This window comes from Leptonychotes weddellii, chromosome 4 (assembly GCF_054177405.1).
Source record: "Leptonychotes weddellii isolate Sample4059 chromosome 4, ASM5417740v2, whole genome shotgun sequence".
NCBI classification, from domain to species: Eukaryota; Metazoa; Chordata; class Mammalia; order Carnivora; family Phocidae; genus Leptonychotes; species Leptonychotes weddellii.
This window is the reverse complement of record NC_138372.1, coordinates 43,942,001-43,967,211: the sequence shown is the minus strand read 5'-3', so window position 1 is coordinate 43,967,211 and position 25,211 is coordinate 43,942,001. Positions and strand designations below refer to the sequence as shown.

The 25,211-nt window shown below is 42.7% G+C and overlaps 1 protein-coding gene across 10 annotated transcripts in view; it reads right to left on the bottom strand.

The window, feature by feature from the left end:
* The window catches only part of FGGY (FGGY carbohydrate kinase domain containing), a 387,087-nt gene extending 383,243 nt beyond the window's left edge, over positions 1 to 3,844 (bottom strand). For 8 of the 10 annotated variants that reach the window (XM_081818506.1, XM_081818515.1, XM_081818511.1 and 5 more), the window contains exons 1-2: positions 3,717 to 3,833; positions 2,582 to 2,767 (exon numbers count right to left, since the gene is read on the bottom strand). In XM_081818506.1, the coding sequence (XP_081674632.1) occupies positions 2,582 to 2,606 (25 nt within the window). In that variant the 5' untranslated portion in view covers positions 2,607 to 2,767; positions 3,717 to 3,833. Of the gene's footprint in view, positions 1 to 2,581; positions 2,768 to 3,487; positions 3,602 to 3,716 lie in introns of those variants that run through there. The other 2 variants (XM_081818507.1, XM_081818508.1) reach the window with 2 other exon arrangements.
* Positions 3,845 to 25,211: the final 21,367 nt, after the last annotated feature.

The following is a 25,211-nucleotide window of genomic DNA, read 5'->3' as shown; positions in this document are numbered from 1 at the left end:
ATTTCAGAGCAAGAATAGTACCAGGTATAATGACTAAGTAGATTTCAGAGCGAAGAATATTATCAGAAATTAAGAAATAATAAAGGGGATGATTCACCAAGATAACCTAACAATCCTAAATATTAACACACCTAATAACAGTGCATCAGAATACATAAAGCAAAATCTGTTAGAACTGCAAAGAGAAATGCGTATATCCACAATTATCCTTAGAGATTCTAATACCATTCTCTCAATAACTGATACAGTAAGTCAACACAAAATCAGCAAGGATGTAATGTACGGTAGTCAATAAAGTTGACATAATTGATATGTAAAAAGCACTCTACCCAACAAGAGCAGAACATACATTCTTTTCAAGTACACATCAAACATTTACCAAGACAGACCACATTCTGGGCCATAAAACAAGTCTCAAGAAGATAAAAGGATTCAAATCATACCAAAGTACCTTCTGTGACCACAACAGAATTAAATTATAAATCAATAATAAAAAGATGAGTGCAAAGTCCTCAAATATTTGAAACTGAATAACACACTTCTACCTAACACATGGATCAAAGAAGACATTTAAAAAAAATAGAAAGTATTTTAACTGAATGAAAATAAACATATAGCAGAAGTTGTAGGATGCACTTGAAGCAATAAATTTATAGCATCAAATGCCTATTAGAAAAGTCATCTCAAATAAATAATCTTAATTGTCCACCTTAAGAAATTAGAAAGAGAAGAGTAAAAGGAGGGGCGCCTGCGTGGCTCAGTTGTTGAGCATCTGCCTTCGGCTCAGGTCATGATCCCAGGGTCCTGGGATCGAGCCCCACATCAGGCTCCTGGCTCAGCGGGAAGCCTGCTTCTCCCTCTCCTACTCCCCCTGCTTGTGTTCCCTCTCTTGCTGTGTCTCTCTCTGTCAAATATATAAATAAAATCTTAAAAAAAAAAAAAAAAGAGTAAAAGGAACCCAAAGTTAGCAAAAGAAAGGAAATAATAAATTTCAGAGAAATCAGTAAGTTAAAAAATATAGAAAATAAATAAAACCAAAAGTTTTTTTGAGAAGTCCAATAAAATAAATTTCTGGGTAGAATGGGAAAATAAAGAGAAAAGATAACAATATTAGGGTTATCTATATTAGGAATGAGGGAGATGAAATCACAACAGATTCTATAGATATTAAAATGATAATGAGGGATTATGAGCAGTTTAGGTATGTACAAATTCCTCAACATACAGGAACTATCAAACCTCACTCAAGAAGAAACAGATGATCTGAATAGTCTTATATTATTAAATCAATTGAGTACTCCCTCGTCACAAAAAAATAAAAATAAACTCCTGGCCTAGATGACTTCATAGGTGAATTCCATCAAACATTTAAGGAATAAACCAATTCTGTAAAAAAAATCCATATATAAGTGGACCTGCATTCAAACCCGTATTCTAGGGTCAACTGTATTCTCATCTCCCTCCAGTTCCAGAACTATTACCCTAACCCATCTCTCACCCGTATTATAAAAGCCTCTCTCCAGTCTTCACCTCGCCAATTCCCTCTCCACCCTGCGGCCAGAATTAACTTTCTAAAACACAAATCCATGTCACTTCAGACAGCTCCTGATTGCTCTGGAGATTTCAAACTCCCTTACCTATGACTCACCTGATGCTCCCTGGTCTGGCCTTTCCACCTTCCCCAGCTTCCTTTCTGGTGATTTCCCATCTCACCCTATCCTGTCCAGCCACACTAGTCAACAATGTGCCAGGTTATATAGTTTTGCACATGCTGTTCACAAGTCAAATAATCCCCTTCCCTTTTGTCATTCCCCAGCCCACTCATACTGAGGCTGTGAAATTCTGCTCAGGGTATTATCTCCTCTGAGAAGTACACAAAACCCCACATTGGGCCATTTGCCCTTCTCCCAATTCCTGAGAATTTCCCACATACCTTGCCACAGCACTCATCTTGGTATTGTATAAGCTCTCTCGTCAGACTAGACAGAAGCAGACTTGAGTGAAAGACTAAAAGTGGAGACCAAGTCTTGTTCATCTTTACTTTCCCAGAGCCTACCACAGTACCAAGTCCAGAATACGTGCCACAAGTTAGTGAACAAATGAATGAACGAAAGACCTGGTTTGGATGACCCCTTACACCACCACCTGGGTTGATCCTGTATTTCTTCTCATAAAGAGATGGGCAGGTGAGGCTAAATGATCTCTGTAGTACATTCTGGTAAAATAATTATTTCAAATCCCCTGGCAGCAGGCCAGGGGTCCCCACTCTGGCTGGGCAAGATTCATTACTTCAAACTGTTTTCAAATACAGCTGGTAATTGACTGTGATTTGAACTAAGTGAAAGGTTAGGGAAAGGGAACCAGATTCCAGGAAAAGACAAGGCCCACAGCAAAAATTAACACAGCCTGGAAGAAGGCCCAGTCTCCCCCTAGTAAACTTCTTAATTTCATCCAGAAAGACACAGACCTCCACCCTCAGGGTTGTTCCCTTCTCCCAATACACATGTTTTGATTTTCAAATCCAGCAAGGGAGGCTCCCAAGCTCCCTTCCCCTCAAAATCAATCTCCAGGCCCTTCTCACCCTCTCTGGTCTGTTCCCCCATCATCCTTAATCAACAGTCCTCTGGGCCGCCCACATGCAGGTCCTCCTCAGCTGATCCCTCCAAGAGCCAGGCCAGTGATCATCAGATCAAGAGCCAGGCAGAGGGCCTCATTAACAGGAGACTCCCAGAAGACCAGGAGGCGGTCAGAAGGCTGCAAGACCCAGCTGGCAACATAAAAAGTAAAAAGAAAAAAAAAATCAGGATATACATTTGGTGGATTGTTAAAAAAAGGAGAAAAGCAAGCAAAACAAAGCAAAACTGTACCATCTGTGTAACAGCCACAAACTTAGAGAAGACATGCCTTCTTTCTGATTTGCAATTCAAAAGTGTAATCACTTCCTCCCTCCAGATCTCCTATTTTAAAAATTAACCTAATGCTCTTCCGTATCTTGGTAATGACTGACCCTTTAATTTAGGGATGAAATTAGTTAAGACAGGAGAAGTGCTTTAGTGGAAAATAGCCAATGATTAGGGAATTCACCATTTTGCATCTTGTCCATCCTTAAAAGAAGGGAAGTGAATTAAAATGGAAAGATAACCCTAGGCCTTTCCTACCCAGGATAACTGTAACCAAACAGCATTATACCATCTAAACTAAATGCACCTCAAACATTATCACAAGCTGCTGAAAGCGTTTAAAGTTACAAGCAGCACTGGCCTTTAAAAATCTCTTAGGTAGCCAGATTTTTATTAAAAGCTCAAAACGGCCTGGGAAAAATACCCTAAAGTAAGGGTCCAGGGGAAAGGATGGAGGGACGGGAAGCTGGAGTGAACACAGTTAACCGGTCAGGGATGGCAGAGGACCCCGGGCTCCCGACATCTCACAGGAAGCCTTGGGGATGCAGTAAAGGCCGACCCTTCCGTTGAGTGGCCGGACGCCTCACCCAGGAGAGGACACAGGGAACTCTACATCGTCCCGGGGTCCGACTCTGGCCTGGCACGAGACTTTAGCGACCAGAGTAGGACGACGAAGAGGAAGAGGCGGCGACTGCAGGAAAGGGGAGGGAGGCTTGGGCCGGGTGCGCTCTCGGGTTGGAGAACGTGGGCGCTACGAGCTTCCGCGCCTGCAAAAGCCCCTGCTGCACACGTGGGACTGGGAGGAGGGTCACTTACTTGTCCAATCTGAAATTACATTTTAGCTAGCGGGGCTCTGCAGGTTGCCGCACCGAGGTGCACCGCACAGTGTAGGGCGGTCCCCGGGGGCTGCTGCGGCTGCGCCCCGCCCCCGGCCCCGCCCCCGCCGGACGCAGCCCCTGTAAAACGCGCCCTGATTGGCCCTTTGAACCGCTCCGGAGATTGGCCCGCGCGCCCGCCCCCGTCGCCTGCGACCGGGCTCGGCTGCCTGGGGGCGTGGACAGCAGCCTTCCCGCGGCTCCTCCCACCTCTTGGACTTTTAAAGGCACAGAGCTGACCCACGCAAACTCTCTGCAGCCTCTGTTGCGTGTGTGTGTCGAGTGTGTCCCCTAAAACCACTTCTCGACCATTTACTGAATGCCAGGACTGTTGTAGGCGGATGAAATTAATAATAATAATAATAACAATAATTACCGAATGCTTACTTTGTGCCAGGTCTTGTTTCTGATACTTTACATGAATTTATCTGTCTAATCCTGTGGCCAGCCCTCTGAAGTGGTGTCACAGTCTTCAAATCTACAGAGCAGATAGGTCCTGCTTTGCCCAAGTTACAATCTGTGAGCCGTGGACACACCCACCTCATTTAATCCTCGTGATGCTTGCCTTTCCTGTAAACTACATAGTAATCTGTCCCTATTTACAGATGCGAAGTCAGAAGCGTTTTTAGCTTGTTCTGAAACACACAGCGAGCTACTAGGGAACCAGAGGGAGAGTTCCGACCTGGGCTCCAATCTGAGCTGTTTTCCCTTGAAAAGGCAGGTTCCCAGGCTGATGGGACTGGAGATTTGGAAGATAGTTTAGCAAGTCGCTGAATCCAAACCCTTTGCTTTCCTAGGAAAGTAAACTGAGGCCCAGTAAAGGGAAGTGAGTTTCCAAGGACACAGCAAATGTAAGAGGTAAGCCTAGGTAATAGCAGTGATCTCACTGAACTGGCCTATTTGCCATGTTCATTACAGTCAACAACCCCCCAAATCAATAGATGCTCTTATCTTTGTCATTTAGGTGAGGATACTGACTCAGTGAGGGTGAGGCCATGTGATTAGCTACATCTGCTAGGGGTCCTGTTTGGGGGTCATTTTCTTTCTTCTACACTAGAGCTGCTCCCCTTTCATTTCCAACAAATATCCAAAGATCTAACCACGGACTCTTTGGGAAGATAGGAGGTACTGGGATCTGATTACTTAACACCTGGTTGAATTACAGGATACAATAGGAATAATAATATTAAGACCTGTTCATCTTAACCTTTCTAGAGTACTGTGAAAAGCAAATAAAATAATAGTAATGGAAATACTTTGTAAAGTGTTAGATGCTGAATACATGGACCACATGGCTTCTAGATCTTCCTCAGTGTACCCTGGGAATAGAATACACAAAACACACTTGTTGCCTCCTGAGCTATGGCAGGAGGTCTCATTTTGGCTAGACTTGAATTAATGTGGATTTGTTGTCCAGACTTTTTGTATGGCTCTGTTTCTGGGCTTCTTGTATTTGATTTTTGGTTTGTTTCCTCTTATCATCATACACTCATTAGTAGTAATAGCAATCATGGCACTGTGGCTAGAGCTCCAATAGCTATTTTGGACCATGAGAGAACCTCAGGAATAAAAGCCATGCACAGCAAAGCTACAGGGTGAGAAGGCTGGGGTTGCTGACACCATGCCCCACCAGACCAACACCCACTGCTCACTTCCACATGAAAGAAATAAGCTGCTGTCTTATGCAAGACCCTTCATTCTGTGTCACATGGGGCCAAACCTAATCATAACTGACACATACACCTTACCTGGTACAAATCCTACAGCAAGTCTGTAAGGTGATAGATGCCCAGAGAGTATCAGTAATTTGTTCAAGGTCATCCAGCCAAGTGACAGAGGTTCGATTCTGAGACCAATTCTCATTCTCAGTTTCAGTTATGACCCACTGCTTATTAGGAATGAATGAGTCCATTTTTTTTCTATCTACTTCCATTCCATTCATTTATTCTAGGGAGTGGCAGACTTTTTCTGTATGGGATCAAATATTAAATATTTTAGATGTTGTGAGTCATATCTTTTCTGTTTCAACCACTCAACTCTACCTCCGTAGTGCAAAAACAGCCATAGATGAGAGTAAATGTATGGGTGTGACTACGTTTTAAAAAAATTTTATTTACTAAAGCAGACAAAGGGGTAATGTGGCCCCCGATTTTTTTGATATTGATGTTCCATCACAAAAGTGCATTGGAACTACATTCCAGAAGGTGGGGGATTGCGACATTGCAGACACCCCCACACTGTTGACCAATGTAAAGGGTGGTGCATGACAGTGTGGCCCAAAAGAAGATCCCTAAACTGAGAGTTATGAGACTGGGCAGTGAGTTTATATCTGCCGGTGAAACCAGATCTATCCCTAGTTGCCTCAGTTTCCCTGTGTGAGGAACAAGTAACAATACAAATGTTATCCATATGTCCCCCTTTTCCATGGCTGCAGTGAGACTAAGATGAGATGATATGCATAATCATATTTCAAAAGCTGTAAATATTATCCAACTGTGTGTATACTGCTTCACCTCAGGCCAAGCCAGATATCCTTCTCTGTATCCTTCAGGTCCCTGTCCTTATTCTTCTATCATGGAATTCATAGAATGTATCAAATGCCTAGTAATTATTAGTGCATCTGCTTATATCCCCTTTCTTCCTCTCCAACTCTGCATTAGGGGTTATTGTGTTGCGCTGGATCAGAAGGCTTGATTATTGGAAAGTCTAGACACCCCTCCGAATTATTGCCCAGCAACATGGGGATCCTGCAGAGAGTCATTGTGCACTAGGCACATCACAAGTCATAATGGAAAAAGCAGCACCACGGATTTAAGCAAGACAGAAAGAAATGGGTTGTGAAACCCTGGAACAAGCTGAACCGGAAGTTTGTGTAATTTCCTTCCTGCTCAGAGACAGTTATGTAGAGCACCAGGTCACACACAGGAGACCTGGGGCTCCTTCTGATGACTTGTGGAGGTCTTATGACTCTCTAATGGCATTCTCTGAAGGCTTTTCCTTCCATTAGCAACCCGCCCCCTCACCAGAGGAAAGACAAATTTTCCCTGAGATTCTTAGAGTCACAGCACAGAAATAGATGTAGTTATTCATTTACTTAGGAATTCATGTATTCATTCATACATTCATGTATCCATTCATTTAACGAAGGTTTATTGAGTGCCTACTGTTCTAGGCACTAAAGAAATGGTATTGAGGAGGACAGATGTTGTCGCTATCCTCACAGAACTTACAGTCATGAAACAAACATTCAATAAATAGCATGCAGATATATAATTGACTCAATGGCAAGTAGAAAGGGAAATAAGATACTATGACAGAAGGAACTGATTTAGATTAAGGTCTAACTTAGACTGATGATTTTGAGGAAAGAGGTGATTTACATACATAATCTCAGGTCTTCAACAATCCTATGAAGTGGCTATTCTCACAACCATTATACAGATAGGGAAACTGAGGCTCAGGGAGATCAGGTGGCTGGCCTAAGGCTATTACTAAGTTTGGAGCAGGCTGTGCTCTCTCCAGTACTCCACAAATCCAGAAGGTGAACTTTTTCCTACCTTCCACCTTTGCACATGCTCTGCCGCCTTCCGCCTTGAAAGCCGCCCCCTCCCTTCTTCTCTTATTGGGTTCATATTCTGTCTTTAGCATCTACTGGAGGGCCTATTCCTCTGCCAAGTTGCCACCTCTATTTGAGGCCTCAATACATCTCTTCTAGACCCCTGCAAACATCATTATCTATTGCTCATGTGGCGCTGAACCTAGGACACCTTGTAGAGTGAATTCTCTTTTTTACAGGCTTACCCTGATGTCCTTGCTCACAGTCCTGGGAGCAGCATAGCCCGCTAGAGCCAGACAGACCTGGGCTCTTCTCCCAGTTCCGCGTGTTTGCTGGGTGACCTACAAGAAGTTTCTTAGCCTCTCTGTATTTTAGTTTCCTTGCAGAATAACAATATTGACTTCTTGAGATATACCCTAAAACATGTGTCCCAGTGTTAACAGGTAGTAAGTGCTCCACAGTGCTCAGTCTTCCATCCATTTCCATTCCATAGGTTAGAAGCCTCTGGAAGGCAAGAACCATGCCTGCTACTTTACAGCCTTAGCAACTAGCACAGTGTGCTGCAAGAGCAGGTACATAATTAGAATATAATTGTGGCAGTGACAGCCCTTGCCTGCCAACTGGGTCCCTCACTGCTAATGAAACTTGTTTTCTCCGGTCTTTCTTCCTTTCTTTCTTTTTCAACTTAGACTCCTTTAAACCTCCCTTAAACTTGATCCTCTGGCAGGAATAGGTGCCACTGTATACACACTCTCTTTTTTCCAGATCTACACCGTCATCTCAGGAGGCAAATAACCGTAACAGTTCATTGGAGCCCAAACAGATGGTCAATAAGGGGAAAGCACTTTCTAGAAGGGCCTGCTGAGCTCTCCACTCTGACCAACACCTAGAGCCATATTTTATACACAAAATCATGAGTTTGTTCAGCCCTCATCTCTGAAAGATGCCAGTAGCTCATTTCCAAAGGTAGGAGAATGCTCCAACTTACTTTATTATTTACTGCCTACTTATTACCTGTCCTCGGGCTGCCTGCCTTCCTCTCTTCACTCAGCAAACATTGACTGAATACTGAGCACTTGCTAAGTGCTAGGCCAGAGCTGCTGCTATCATAAAAGCACAAGTGAAGTGCTGTGGGCACCCCAAGGCCGGTGAGAAGAAGAGGGGGTATGGAGTACGAAGGGAGAGGAAAGATGGCATTAACTTTCCGCTGAGTGCTGTGTTCTGTACCTCCACATGCAGTCTCAGTGATTCCTCCCTACTCCCACGTGTGGGGGTAGGGATTGCTGCTGAAGAAGGGAACGCTCACAACCGTGAAACAACTTTCCCAAGGTCATCGATCACAAGACCACATGTCAAGCTGCCAAAGAGGGAGTTTCTGCTGAGGAGCTAAAGTGGGCAGAGAAGCTCACGCTGGATCTAAAGGCCTCCGATGAAGCAAGTCCCAGTAAGCTCACTGGTTTCAACCCACAGCCCCAATTTTCCCCTCTGGGGTTGAGCTGCTCACCCACTTCCCAGTTCCAAGACCTCACTTGCCATCGAAACCAGTCCCACACCATCTGTATCTTTCTCCCCTAACACCACCTGATCACAACCCCACAGCCTCTTGGCCATGAGTCATTTTAATAAAAGTGCAAACTATGTGACGAGCCATGACAACAATGTGCAACCCTAAACCCCCACCAGTGTTTTTCTGCAACAAGGCAACAGGTGGAAGAAGAGAGTCCAGGGCCATGAGATGATGACAAGGCCAAAAGAGAGGTGGGAGGCAGCCTGCTGGAGGCAGCGTGCTCATGACCTCAAGGGCCGAGTCAAAGATGGAGGCCCCTGGAGCCTGTGCAGTATGTGGACTTCAGTTGGAGGAAGTGTGCCATGAATTTCTCTAGAATCATGTCATTTGGAAAGCATTAGAGAGCAATGGTTTGGGTGGTTTTCAGAGTAGAGTCTATGGGAAGCTTCCTATAAGGTGAAGGAGAGACGGAATGAACTTCTGGGCCTTCTGAAATGTCCCCCTTCCCTGCCAAGTTGTTCTTTTCTCCAAGATGCCAGATGAGGGGGCTAGTGGGGGCTGAAATCCAGTCTCCACTCTGCTAGCCAAACTCTGCCTGTGAAGCTGCTCTGCCTCACCAGAGAGGTCCACTTTTCCCAATTTGCACAATGTCTAAAACAGAATTTTGGTAGCTTTGTCCTCCTCCCTGCCCCCACCACGCACGCATGCAAACACATGTACGCATACAGCCACACAACACATACCCACAGACTCACACACAGAAGCACAAGCACATGCACGTAATTGTACAAACGCACATGTAGACATGTAGACATGTAGACATCTATCCACACTATACCCAGAGCACACAGAGCACACAGAGCACACAGACACATATAGACATGCACGCACAAACTCATACCATATCCCACACATCCGTAAACAGACATACACAAATGCAAACGAAGCTACAATAGAGTGCACAGACATACACCCACAGACACAAATATAGTCCCGTGGAGATATAGACACACAAATCACGCAAACACATGTACCCTCAGACACATACACACGTACACATATAGTCTCACACTCACTTTATACCACTCACATATAAACAAATACACATATATGTAGATACACAGACCACACAGATACATACACACATAAATATACTTACATACAGACACATATACACAGATATACATACATATGTACGACTTTAACAAGAACAACTCTACTTTATCAATTTGACGTGACAAATTCTATTACAAAATTCACTGGACAAATGTTCCACTACTGAAAGAAAGGGGATTAACTTGCTCTTTTAGAGGATTCTTTTTTTTTTAATCCACTTATCAAATATTACTGATGACAATTTGTAGAAATTAAATGATAGTGGGAAGAAAGGTACACTCAGACAGGATAATGGCAGGTCTTCTCATGACAGGAGTCTGGCAATTAATTTTGTTTTCGGTTTATATCATGATGAAAAATTTGTGACTTTCAATACTGCCACATAACATATAGAATCAGGACTCCAGGGGCGCCTGGGTGGCTCAGTCGGTTAGGCAGCTGCCTTCAGCTCAGGTCCTGATCTCAGGGTCCTGGGATGGAGTCCTGTGTTGGGCTCCCTGCTCAGCGGGGAGTCTGCTTCTCCCTCTGCCCCTCCCCCTGCTCATATGTTCTCTCTCTGTCTCTCAAATAAATAAAAATAAAATCTTTAAACAAAAAAAGAGTAAGGACTCCTGCTTCATGGTTTATATACTTTCAGAACTTACAAGTATTGGTGTCTACCCCAACTTCTTCCCCTCCCAAAAGACTTCTGGAGCTGTGGAAAATGTTGTGGGGACTTGGTGATAAGGGTGTAACATTATTAAGGAGTATACTAGACAGGAATTTTTTGGTTATAAGAAATAAAAATATAATTCAGACTTGATTAAACAAATAAAAAATACACAAACAAACCAAAAGGCAATTTATTGTCTCATATATTTTTGCAGTTCAAAAGGTAGGTGAACTTCAGGAAAGGTTGGATCCAGGGATATAAATTATGTCTTCAAGGATCTTTATTCTCCATTTTTTATGTCTCAGTTCCTGTGTTGACTTCATACTCAAGTAGCATCAATTCATGTGGTAGCAAAGATGGCCAGCAATTGCTTTAGCCTTACAATGTCCTTATGAATCTTGATGGGAGGTGGGCAAGTGTCTCTCCATGCTCCTATTTCTTACAAGACTGCTGGACAAAGCTTTAATTGGCCCAGTTTTGGTCAAGTATCCTTCCCTAAGGATGGATTAGAAAGAGGTAATCTTCACCTGAACCAGAAAAACTGAAGAATGAGGGTTGAGGATGATTCCCCAAAGAGATAAGAGACAGAAAAAGGAATATATTTCCTCCTCCCAACTTCCAGATATACTCATGGGTCAAGGTCTGTGCTGGAGGCTGGGGGCACAAGATAAAAAATGTTCATATTCTTTTCCTCTAGGAATTCATACCCTAGTGATGGAAATGGCATGTAAGGAAATAGTAAAGGACGTGGAAAGCAATAACCACAAAATAAAAGTCTGATAAAATAAACTTCATTAAACAACACTAAGAAAATGAATAGGCAGGCACAGAGTGGGAAGAGATATGCATAAAACATTTTTATTTTTTAACAAAAAGCCCCCAAACATTCCAATTTTTAAAAATAGGCAAAAAGCTTGGACAACTTCATAAAAGAAGGCACATGAATGGCCAATAAATCCATGAAAAGTTGCTCAACATCATTAGTTACCAGAGAAATGCAAATTCAAACCACAGTGAGATACCACTACCTAACATCTAGAAGGGCTTAAATTAAAAAGATTGACAAAAAATACTGGAGATAACATGGAGCAGCTGACCTCTCCTATATTCCTGGTGGGAACATAAAATAGTACAATCATTTTGTAAAATTGTACATCTACACTATGACCCAGCAATTCATGCCTAGATATTAACCCAAGATAAATGGAAATACACATTTACAAAAAAGATTTGTATGTGAATGTTCGTAGAAGCTATATTGTTAATAGCTCCAAACTGGAAACAACCCAAATATCCATGAACACAAGAATGGATAAACAAACTGTGGTGGACACATACAATGGAATATTACTCAGTCATAAAAAAAGAATGAAGTACTGATACATGTAATAACAGGAATGAATCTCATAGAAAGTATGTCAAGTGAAAGGAGCTGACCATAAAAGAGTACCAACCGTATGTTGCATTTCTGTGAAGTTCTAAGCTAACAGAATGTAAAATAATTTATGAAGGAAAATAAATGGCATGAGTTTGTCTGGAGGTTTCAGAGGTAGAGATTAGGAGGAAGCCTAACCATGAAAGGACCAGAGAAAACTCTCTAGAGCAATGGAAATGTTCAAAATCTTGATAGATGTGTGGGTTACACAAGCATACCCATTTGTAATTGTGCATTTCATTACATGTGAACTTCATATTAAATGAAAAAAGTATTAAAAAAATAACTAGGTAGGGTGGAGAGTGATGCATGGTATAGAAAAATCAGGAATAACAGGATGTTTGTAACTGTGGAAGCTGGATGATGGGTACATAGAGGTTTGCTAAACTATTGTGTTTATTTTGCGTATGTTTGAAATTTTCCATAAAAATGAGTTTTTAAAAAGCAAATCAAGTCATATTTAACAATATGATGACTTCCATGAGAAAAACAAGAACTAAAACCACAAAACCTAGGGCAATTACCTGCCTGGGGAGTTGGGGGTGGGAGCAAGAGGTGAAAATGGCTCTTGTAAAAGGCATCCAAGAAGAGAGGACATTTGATTTGGGAGTTGTTGGCCAAGAAGGACTAAAGCGGTTGGAAATGCCCAGATTAGCCAGTGAGCCATTAGAGAGCATGAGGAGCTTCTATGACAGGGCAGCAAAGGGCTGCCAATGATTCGTACTCTTCTGAAACTACCCTTCCCCCATAGGAACCAGGGCAGCTGAGTGTGTAGGGCGGAGGAACTTCAGACAGGTTCTCCTACTCTGAGTGTCCTTGGATGGTCTAAGTCTCTGCCTTTCAGTTTTCTTACTTGTGAAGAAAGAGGATTCAACAAGATTATTCCTAAGGTCTCTCCCAATGCTTGAACGTTTTCTGCAGCAGCAAGCTAGTTGTGGCAAAGAAGGAATAAAACAAAGGTCTGATTTTCCTATTGCCGTATTTCACGTATTCCGAGGTGCAGACTCTTATTGAACATTTAACGTCCCAGAAATCAAGGCATGCCTTACAACCGATGACATCAGATGGCCAGGCTCTAGCAATGCCATAGTCACGTTGCCTGCCTGGAGGCCCTTGGTTATCATTCTGGGGTAAAATGATTGGCAACCACACCTGTTGATGTTTTAGTCAATAAACCACCTATGGACCTTTGGAGGGAAAAAACGTGAATTGCTGTTGTTTTCTGGAAAGCTTCTACTCTTGTCTTCTAGTGGAAAAAAAAAAAAAGAAAATGGCACCGACATCAGAATTTGCAAATTGGTACCAGCGGGCTGACAGAATTTTCCCAAGACAACAGCATTCTTTGAAGAAATGCTGCATTCTGAGACTCTCTCAAGGGCTCAGTTGACAATATTGTGTGCAAAACACATTAACAACTCAGTCAAAATGTGCTGTGGAAGAGGTGAACCATTCCAAGTGAAAAGAAGTCTTGGTAATACTTTCACCATGTATTTTCCTTTTTACATATACCTAAGGGCAGTATGTGATTTAAAAAATGTATGTCTAAATAGGTCTAAAAGATTTTCATTCAAAATATATCTAAATCATGTCTACTTATGTCTAAAAGATTTTTTAGTATTAATAAAATAATATAAACTTGAAGTAATTAGAAACCATCTTATAGCTTCATTGGCGACGCTTTTACTTTCTAAGAGATATGTAAATTAACAGTGCAGCTGGTACTCTTAACTGTGATGAAATATGATAGTGAAACCTGATGCCTGCCCCATCACTCACTTCCTGCTTCTCTATACTCTTTTAAGACTCTAGGTAAAGTGTCACGTCTGAGGGCTTTCTGTACTAGGAGCTGTCCTAAAGGTTTTACAAACATCCCCTCACCTATCACACAATAGCCTCATAGGAGATACCATTATCATAGCCTTTAATGTTGAAGAGACTGAGATATCTTGTCCAAGGTCACACCGTTTGCATCACTTCCTTTCTGAAATTAGTGGAAAATCACAAAATGAACTTTTCCCAGCTTAGATAAACTTTCTAGAATCTGTCAATAAACAACAATGCATGGAGCCCCTGTGACTTTGGGGCAGCACCACAGAAGGTTCTCAGGTTTAGAACAGACTCTCACATACTCCTCAAGGGAGGCCGGCAGTATGCAGCAGCATGGAGACAAGCTTTGGAGTCAGACAGAACTGGGTCTTAACCTCAACTCTAATGCCTACTGGTTGTGTGATTTTTGAGCAAACTCTTCAGATTCTCGGAGACTCAATCTCTTCCTCGGTAGAATGGAACTAATATAACCTAACTCTGAGAGTTGTGTGAAGGTTAAATAAGTTCACTCAATTATTCATTTATTCAACAAATATCTACAGAGTGCCTGTTGCATGCTAGGCATTGTATGTAAGGTAAAGTGAATACTATCCCAAAGCCCCTAGCAGAGTGCCAGGTATAGAGCAGATGACACTCTGGAGAAAAATTTTTTTTGTTTTTATTTTACTGCACCTATTTCCCCTTTCTTACCAGCACATCATTTTCCTTTTGGGGAGTCTCCTCCACCCCCAACCTACGCTGCTGTAATCAGATGCTTTGTCCTTCATTTGCCTGGCCAGGAACATGTGACCCAAGCTTGGTCATGGGCGTGTGCTCTCTGGAACTTGAGTCTTCAGTAGAGTGACAGAGACCAAAAATGGTAGGTGTTCTGGCATTTCATCTTTGCCAGAGCTCTTCCACCAGGGAGCAAAGCTGTCTTGGTTTCTATTCATTTTCAAGGTTATTCTCTAGCCTTACTATCACTTTTATTTGTTTGAAGTCACATTATCATTCCAAAAATTCTCTTTTCATAAGTTCCCTAGAAATAGTATTTGTCACTTGCAACCAAAGAAATTAGATGCCCAATAAAGAAAAAAAAGTTAACTTCCCTTTCCCACATATGTATTATTGATTTAGGAGAATAGAAGAAGTACCAAAAAGATTAATTGATGGCACGGGGAAGTTAGAAGAGCTCATTTTGTTAGCATATATTCTAAATTCAGAATAGTTGATGTCAGGGCGCCTGGGTGGCTCAGTTGGTTGAGTGACTGTCTTCAGCTCGGGTCGTGATCCTGGAGTCCCAGGATCGAGTCCCGCATCGGTCTCCCTGTTCAGCAGGGAGTCTGCTTCTCCCTCTGACCCTCCTCCTTCTCATGCTCTCTGTCTCTCATTCTCTCTCTCTCAAATAAATAAATAAAATCTTAAAAAAAAAAAAGAATAGTTGATGTCAGATATTCTAAATAACAATGCCATTGACTTACATTGGTTGGTGTGTGTATGTGTGGGGGAGCGCTTACTATGGGATAGACATGTATACACATTGTCTCATCTGAAGCTTGCGGGAACCTGTAGAGTAGGTATCATCATCACCCCGGTGTCCTAGATGAGGACATTAAAGTTCAGAGAGGTTAAATAATTTGTTTATAGGACCAGCTACATAGTTTGCAGGGCCTAGTGTAAAATAAAAATGCAGGGCCCATGATGAGAAATTATTATGAATTTCAAAATGACAGAGCACCTGGGTGGTTCAGTTGGCTAAGCGTCTTCCTTTGGCTCAGGTCATGATCCTGGAGTCCTAGGATCAAGCCCTGTGTTGGGCTCCCTGGTCAGCGGCGAGTCTATTTCTCCCTCTCCCTCTGCCCCTCCACTCAGCTCGTGCTCTCTCTGGCACGCTCTATCTCTCAAATAAATAAATAAACTCTTAAAAAAAAAAAAAAGAATTCCAAAATAGCAACAGCAGAACATTAAATAAAGTTCAGAGTCCTTCTGATTCTCCCCCTCCATTCACCCCCATAACCGCACAGGTCACATGCCCATAAGGTTGGCCCAACTTACTTAAGCTAGTAAGTGGCAGAGCTGAGACTTAAAGAGAACTCTTTGATCCAGAAGTCCATAGTCTCAATTTATAAGTAACCCTACAATGGGAGTGCCCCAGATCAGAATGATACTGACACCTATTCAGATCATTCAGACTGGCTGGGCACTGCCCTCAGCCTCTACCCCATAGAGCAGCTGAGAGACTCAAACGGAAGGTTAATAATGATGAGGCCCTCAGAGACACCTAGGGAAAAGTCATTAATATAGGACAGTAGCGACAAGTCTTGTTGTCCCCTGCCTGCTTCCTGGTTTTTTAATTAAGACCCCACCCTTTGAGAGGGTTCTAGGCCAATTAGAGAAAATGTGGAAGAGGGTGAGCAGGATGGTGAAGGAACTGCACACAAAGGTTTATGAGATTATGAGCGGTTAGCCTATAGACCAGAAGAATCACAGTTGCCATCAACTCTCTTCCCTGTTGAGACAGAAGCTCTGTGAGAAGTGGGCTCTCTCCTCTTACCCCAAGTGTCTGGCACAGTGCCTAGGACCTAATTAATGCTCAATAAATAGTAAATGAAGCAATTAATTAAACATTTTGCTGAATGTCTGTCAAGTAGAAGAGAGATGTGTAGAGATGAGATGTGTTTTATTTCCCAAGGAGAAACATCAGTTCCAATGGAATAGACAGGTTTTGACTCTTGGATACAGGAAAGCTCTGCACCCCCAGGATGGAACAGGCTACCAGGTCCCCTTCAAAAGAGGGAGTCAAGCGTGGGGATGTGACCAGGGTATTCCCCAAATGCATTTCCTAGAATACCCAGAAATAGCAAAGAGGTTTCTACTCCTAAGGAATTTCCAACTGATTGATGGTGGTAGCTACCTGGGCTTCTGTGGAAAAACTGCTCACAGAGAAGCTCAGTGAGAAATACTGCTGTTCTTGAAACATCCCTCTAAACCTTAATGCCTGTGACTCAATGACCTTTGTACATTTTATCCAAACCAGAACGCTTGGGTAAGTCTAACTTCAGTGCCCCGATCGATGTAAGGCCAAGTAACGGAAACTAAATTCACCGGAGCTCATCTCTATATGTAGCCAGACCAACCTGCAACTCTCCTGCTTTCAGGAGAATTTTCTACCCTAATTGGGACAGTTGTTAGAAACACATTGTCATTTAATTCTGATTAAATCTATAGTTGTGGGGGTTTTGAGGGTTCTTTGTTGTTGTTGTTGTTGTTTTCAGTTTTGGGCTTAGATACTATCTGTATAATATCCAACCCTACTGGGCAATGCTGGATGTCAGATTCACCGTGCTTATAGACATCTGCGGGGAGGGAACTCTGAATAAATCTGTCTAAATAGTAATGATGAATTACATTACTTCATAATGATGTTAACCTTTGGAGGCAAAAGTCCAGACAGGTTGAGGAATGGAAAATGAGGACATAAGTGGGGGGACAATTCCATTAGCTGTAATCAAAAGAAAAGGCCAAAAGGGGATTAAAATCTATAGTGTGTTCAGAAAGGGCAGAGACTAAACCACTCCAACTTTGAAGAGGAAAGATTAAATATTTGCCATTGTTTCCTGTTTCATCCACCAAAAGAGTTTATTAATTTACACTTAAGACTCTGCCTGCCTCGGTTAGTAAGAGTTTTTAAAATGAGTGATAGACTTACTTATTTAAAACCGAGGAAAAATAATCTACCAGTACAGTTCCCATCTCCTCTAACCCATATTTTATAACTTTATTTAGATCAGGGATTTTAAACCTGGAGATCCAAATACTCCATTTTTAAAAATAAAATGCAGAAGGTCACTATAACTTTATCAGAATTTTAGATTAAGTATATACATCCTACAAAAATATTTTTTTTTCTCCCTCAGGTCAAATAATTCAACATTGTTTAAGATTGTTAAAGAGAGTCTCTGATGACACGTCTAGAAACAAATATTAAGAAATTTGGACTACCTCATTTTTAAGGTATCCTCTTTTCTTGATTCAGGTATTCATCAAATGTTGAGCCACATGCTAAACACTATTCTAACTATTTTTACTAAATGCTTCCTCATTTAACCCTCCTTGGAGGTAGGGAACATTGCCTGCTGCTCATCTTTTTCTTTCTTATAGAAAACAGACTCTGAGCATTTGAATAATAATCATCGCCACCATTTACTGAATACCTCTGATGTGCTCATTGTTTTTACATCTCATTTAATCTTACAACAGTCCTATGAGGTAAATGTTATTTTCTGCCCATTTCTACAATGATGAAGTAAATGATCCAGAAAGTTAAACAACTTGTCCAAGGATATTTAAGTTGGTATATGAAACATGGGTTTGAGCCCCGCCTAATTTCCAATCCTGTTTGTTGGTCACTACACCCCACTGTTTTTTCTAGATAGCTCATATTACTTGCACATGAGCACCCTTAGCCCTGAGCGGTAGGACATAACCAACTAGCAGGGCCTCCACCGGCGTTCTGACTGACCTCACCTATTAACCAGTCATGCTCGCTCCCCTTCCTTGGATGCACACTTTCAGAAGAGGAAATATATGTCACCAAATTGGAGCAACATAAAAGCATCCCATAACTTTCCACCTCTGGAAATCGTTCCCAGGCCACCCAAAGTTGTGCCTACAAGTGCTTGTGTGTTTCCTGTGAGACTCTCTCACAGGAGAGTCATCTTCTGCCTTAGTGAGACTCACGGGAGCTCAGTTACTAGGACAGGGCTGGCTCTTCTGGGTGCAGATCAAGAAAGATAACAACCAGGGACTGATGGTGTCGCAACAAAGATATCCCCTTTCCCCTATTTCTGGTCCTCCAAGGCTCCACAAAAAACCCCCTTCTCCAAGCAACCTCCCTGCCTGGACGCTGGTGGATGTCATTAGCATTCCCAGGCAGCATCCACCACAGCCAGAAGAGCCGGTGACAAGGGGGGGGATGAAACATGTAATGTAACAGACTTTCCCCACTCTGCATGCAAGCTTTTATTTGCCTGTCTGTGATGTGCCAGACACTTCTGAGGTGCAGTAGGTATAGTTCCTCCTCAGGAGTGTTAGGGGGGCCACAAGTGACATCATAGTTACAGGAACTGTGTATTGAGAGCTAAAATAGTGGTATTTTTCAAGAATAGGAAAGCATGGAAGAGGTAGCAACAAACCCTCCTGGGGGTGTTCAGGAAATCTTCACAGAGGAAATCACATTTCAGTGTGGTTCTGAAGAGTAGGAATTTTCTGAGAGGAAAAAAAATGGGGGTAAAGGTGTTCCAGAAGGGTCCTGCATAGAGGCTGAACGGTTACAATGTATTGGGCGGACACCATGACTTTCGGTTTGACTGCAATGGAGAGGTACTGGACGCCTGAGTCTGAGTCTGGTGCAGGACTGTGAAAGCCTTCTGTGCAGGTCCAAGTTCTCAACGCCCTCTTGTCTGTACGACACCATTCTCTTCTCAATTACCCCCTTATTGTATTAGAAACGTGAGTAGGAAATAAAAGTTTGAAAGGACCCAGGACAGAGAAGAGAAGCAAATGACTATTTCAGTAACACAGTTTCCAAATATGGAAACTATTAAACAGAGCTATACCAATAATTTTCAGCTTTAATTAAAGACGTGTGGGACAAAGGACTGTGTATACAATGTGAAGAAAACAAATTACATCAAAGAAAAATGCTTTGCTCTTTTCTTCCTTTACTTTTTTTTCTTTTCTTTATTGTTTTATTTTTTTAACATTTCCAGAAGAAGAACTTTGGAGAGGAGACAAAGAGACAGGAAGGGGTAGTTATTGAGTGTCTGTTCTGTGTTATTGTTGCACAACATTGAATGCATTGTAATCCTTAGTTCATAATATACTCATCATTTTAATAATGAGTAACACTCATCATCATCAACAGTAAAATAATCTAGTGTTGCACCTGCCACGGAACCTGAGGACAAGGACGTTGGCATTTACCCTTGTGTTCCTCTTCCCTTCCTCCTCTAGCCCCATCCCAATTAACCACTTTCCAAGCTCTCCAGCTTGCAAAGTGAGCTCCCTTCATTTGATGGACAGTATGAAAAAAATGGACAGTTTGCCCACACACACATTTGTATTTATTATATTACAAAGACTCAGTCACTTGAATGCATATAGCTTTGGTTAATTCCTTTCCCTGTCCAGTATACTGTGTTCATGCACCACCATGGATTTAACTACTCTGCTGTCGAAGGGCTGGGGTGGGAAGGGGGGTATTGGGGTTTTTCCCTGATTACCTACTCTATGAAGAACTCTCTAATTTTTTCCCATCTCCAATTTCAAATCTCCCTCCAACTCTGTGAACTGGGTATTATCAGCTTTACTATATGGGTGAGAACATGGAGAATCAGAAAGGGTAAGAAACTTCCCTGCCATCACATGGCCACTCAGCAGCAGAGCCAGAATTTAACTTTAACCTGATTCTCTGTGAATCCAAAGCCTGCAGTATCACTTCCCCCCTTCCTTGGAGGCCCAGTTTTTCCTCTCCATCCGGTGTGTTTAAGGCTCAAGAGACTCGCCCCAGCTCACTTTTGGTTTTTCTGAGTCTATTTTATGAGTCACTGCTGGGGTGAAGAGGGGATTTCCTGAGCTGCCCCTGCCAGGGGATGTCAAAACAACCTGCTCACCCGAGCAATTCCTTGGGTAGCAGTCAGCTGCACTGAAAACTTCAGGACCAGCCAATTGGGTGGGGCTGCATTGACCTAGGAATCTGCTGGAAGGGGTTTCCTCTTTTTCCACCATGTGTGTCCTCAAATAGGTAATAACAACAACAATAATAATAATCCTTTACTTGGGAACAGAGCTGTACCATTTCCCAAGCTCTCTCTCTGAGTAAGGAAAGTAAGTATTAATAGCCCCATTTTGCAGATCAGGAAACCAGGTGTCAGGGAGATTGTGATTCAGCTGGTAAGGGGTGTCTTCGTAAAAAGGACTCGGGTCCAGAGCATGTTCTGTTTTTCTATATGTACACCTCCGCCTTAGATGAAATCTATCCCACAGAGACTTGAAGAGAATCTGAAAACCTGATATTCAGGACATTCCCCAACACAATCTTTACTACTAAGAGTCCCTTTCTTTCCAAAGGAAAAATACCCAGTCAGCTCTCTAACCACATACTGTCTGCAAACCACAGATTTTGCTAAATGACAGCCACAATACAGAAAGAGATGGGTGACAACATGATGTGGTTTGAAGGTGTCAGAACAGAACCCTCTCTTTCTGTCTCTTTCCATGGTCTGGCACAGACACTGAAGCCTCAGTACTCCTCCACTGATGCCCTGTTGTCTTCCACCTCAGGAGTGCGAAATCTAGCGTAGGTCATATTAGAAAAGTTACTGACAACTTAGACGAAACGTTAGCTGCGTGTTCTTTCAATATCATACTGAGACATTGTCCAATAGGCTTACCCTAGGATTATTTAATTCTCTATTGTTTAGTACATCATGTACTATTGTTTAAGGCCCAGATTCTGTGACGAAACATACCAATGTATAGACTTTTTTCAAGCCAGATGAAAATGATTTTTATTTGGAAGAAAAATAACCCCAGAGATTATGGTTTTATTGCCCGGCAGGACATTAACCAGTTTTGTTTTATTTGGACATTCTTTCTTCAGCACACATAAATACTTTCTGCCTTACATGGGTTTTTTTTTTTTTTTTAATGATTTTTACTAATCTGTTGGTTTCTTCATTAAGGATTTTGGTTAGTCTTATACATGTGTTCACTTTATAATTGCTTATGTTTTTAAGAAATTATACTTAGACAAGCCTAATGTTTAATGCCAAAATGAGAGTTTCCAGTTATTACTACTGCATAACAAATTATTCTAAAATTAGTGATGTAAAACAACATCCATTTCATTTGCTCACAGTGTGGGTTGGGACTTTGGGCAGGGCCTGCTGGGAAGTTTTTGTCCGGGGTCTCTCCTACGGTTACAGTCCACTATCTGCTGTGGCTGTAGGCATCCACGGGCTCCACTGGGCTGGATGTCCAAGGTGGCTCATTCTCATGGGTACGGTTGATGCTGGCTGCTGACTAGTAGCTCAGCCAGGCTATCAACAGGAGCCCCTATGAATAGCCTCTGGAGCATGTCAGTCTCAGGGAGTCAGACTTCTTAGACAGTGGCTGGCTTATCTCGGGACAAGCATCCCAAGAAAATCAGGTAGAGCTGCGTGGCCTTTTCTGACCCAGCCTGGGAAGTCCCTAGTAGCACTTCTGCAGCACCTCACTGGTTAAAATAGAGCCACGGAGAAGGAATATACACCCCACCTCTTTTTGGGAAGAGTGTCAAAGAATTTTTGGACTATGTTTTAAAAAGTCATATGGGAAACCACTTTGAACCCTACAGTGGGAAGGAATAGTCAGATCTGAGTTCTTACATGATCAAAGAGATAGCTGGGGACAGAGGGGGCAAGAGGAGGTAGGAGAAAGAGAGGTAAGGGAGCCAGAAAGGAAGGTTTGTGCTACTTGAGGTTAAAAAGTGATTGGAGCCTCTGTCATTCAGCATCATGGGACAGGGAGGGAAGAGGCATATACTAGAGGTAATTCAAATTAAAAATTGGAAATATTTGGTAGCTGATTGGCTAAGGCTTGCTCTATTAGCTCTGTAATAGAGAGTCTGACCTCATTTTCATTATTATTTTTGAAAAGTATTTGGCTGCTGACAGCTTTTAAGCCTCACCCTCCCTCTGCTCCTTCTTCCCCACAACCCAGGAAACTGATAAGAAAGCCCAGTACTCCCTCCTTTGGCACCCACCCATGGGAAGTTTAAACCATGCATGGAAACTCTCACCCCAGCCTCACCTGACCACCATAAAAACCCCAGCCAACTCTCCTGTCCCTGCTCTCTCAAGCCATTTTTGGATGTGCTTGGAAGCCACCCTGCTCTCCCCAGAAAGCCTCATTGTGCAAATAAGAAACCTTTTATAATTACCCCCTTAGCACATGTGTGCCATCATCATTCTTGACATGCCAACCACAATCTGGGTGGGGGTCCATCCTGCACCTTTAGAGTGACGATGATTAATTCCTAGTCACACTGTATGTAGTCATTTTGGTTTCTGAATAGAAAAATAATAATAGTTAGCATTTATTGCCTTCTATATGCTAGGCACTGTGCTGGCACTTCTTCTATTTGAACTCATTTAATCCTCACAAGAGACCTCTGAGATGGTACTGTTATTATCCCCATTTTACAGATAGGGAAATGGGTCAGAGGAGAGCAACCAGTGGAGGGGAGGGATTGACCAAGATAGGCCCCCAGACTTGAAGTGTCATTGAGAAGCTGGTGGCCCCACTGACTAAGAGAAAGAAAATTGGAGAGGGTCCACCTCTATGGGAAGTTATGCTCAGTTTCAGGCAGGTTTAATTTCTGATGAAAGGGAGTATACAAATGAAGATATCCTTTGGCATTTAGAGGTGGGAGTTTATTCAATAGAAAATATACTGGGCACCATTTAAGTGCCAGACACTAGATAGGTCCCCAACAGAGCTCTGGTAAGGGAACAGAGACTGTAGAGTCACCAATATCCTGGACACTGGAGCTAAGATGCCAAGAGAAGGAGAGAAGGTGAGGGTTGTGAACTCACATTCAGAGCATGGGAGAAAGAGGAAGAGCCAGCAAACCAGAGAAAGGACAGTCATCTAAATAGTGGACCCCCGAGTAGGTGGGTCTGAAAATATTTTTTTAAGAAGCTGCCATTTAAAAATTGGTCAAAGCCTGGAAGCCAGCGGAGTCATCTTTCTTTGATCTGGAAGTGTCTATTCACTTGATGGCCCTCTTTAGTTATGCAGACAGAAGGCATGTGGGCACCCACTGCCAGAGGGAATTCTAGAGCAAAGCACTTTATTTTTGCCTTTGGGAGGCTGCCCTCCCTTGCTACTCAAAGAGGGTCATTTTGGTGGAAGGAGGAAAATTTGCAAAGAGATCCCAAAGGTCTGGGGATCCGGACTCCCTTTAAGATGTTTGACTTTGTTACATCATTCCAACGATCAGAGATGGCCCCAACTGAAGTCTACTGGCAAAAAGGACACCAAGGGTTACTGAAAAGGGATTCCCCATGAGGAAATCTCTGAACTGATTATCCAGGTTCAGTATCAGTATTTAGGCGGCAAAAAGGAAGGGTCATTTCCGTCAAGTGTGTGGCTTGTGATTCCGCTGGAGGGAACACTTTGAGCACAGTTAGGAGCACAAACGTGCAGCAACCTTGGCTGAGAATAACACTGGAAGAATAGTACTTCCCTTCCTTAAAGCTCTGCAGCTTCAAAAGTGTCTAAAACAGCTAGAATGTCACTGAGTCAGGAAGTGAGGGTGAAGGTAACCAGCCAGGACAAGACCATGATGATGACCTCACGCAGCAGTGTCAGGAGCTAGAAGCACTGATCATGAAAATGTGACCTTATTTGTAGCCCAGGATGATGAAGGAGGTCATGCGGTTATATAAGGACAAAAAAGGAATAATCTTAACAATCTTGCTGCCATTCTTTGAATACTCATTATGCACACTGTTGCAGTGTTCCTGATACATGAAAGGTGCTTCATATATGGTAACTGATCAATAATGTTCTTATTAATCTCAGTATATTGTTGGTTCTGGTGGTTAAAGCACTAACTTTGACTCAGTGGTCAAAACAGTCCTGGTAGAATAATCAAGGAACGATGCCAACAGCCACCTGCCTTTCGAATTTCATTCCTCAAGTAAACTGTGACCAGCAAGAAGAGCTATTGTTTGCGATAAGGAAGGAAAGGCTGCTGCCAAAGGCATCATCACAACCCGATGGCAAGTGGTGACGATCCTTCTTCCTGCAGCTGGGACCTTGACGGGAGAAGGAGGTTCAGTCCTCACCCTCTAGGGACCGTTTTTAACCGGGTCCCTGATTAACAGCAGGAGGTGGCTTTGTTTGCTTATTTTTACCCTGAACACACAGCCCAACTCTGGGGACTCTGCCAAGGGAAAAAATAATTACTTGTAGATGGGGGCAATCTGGCCAATCTGCAGATTTGGGAGGGGAGACTTCCTTTTTGTGGACGTCTGTCTTCCTCTTCCTCGTATTTCTCCTCTGTCTTCCCTATCTTACCTCCTCCTCCTCATCCTTGACTTCTCTCCATCCTAAACACAAACCCCACATTTCCTATATTCCCATCCACATGACTTTGGGAACATTTCCTCATCCCACAGATGTACCACCAAGCATGGCTCTGTGTGTAAGCAGTTTTGGGAAACCCAGGACACCAGACACCTACCCTTCCTAGAAATTCACAGGGCAACTCACCATGCCCAGAGCTCTGGGAAATCCTGTGGTCGAGGCACCATT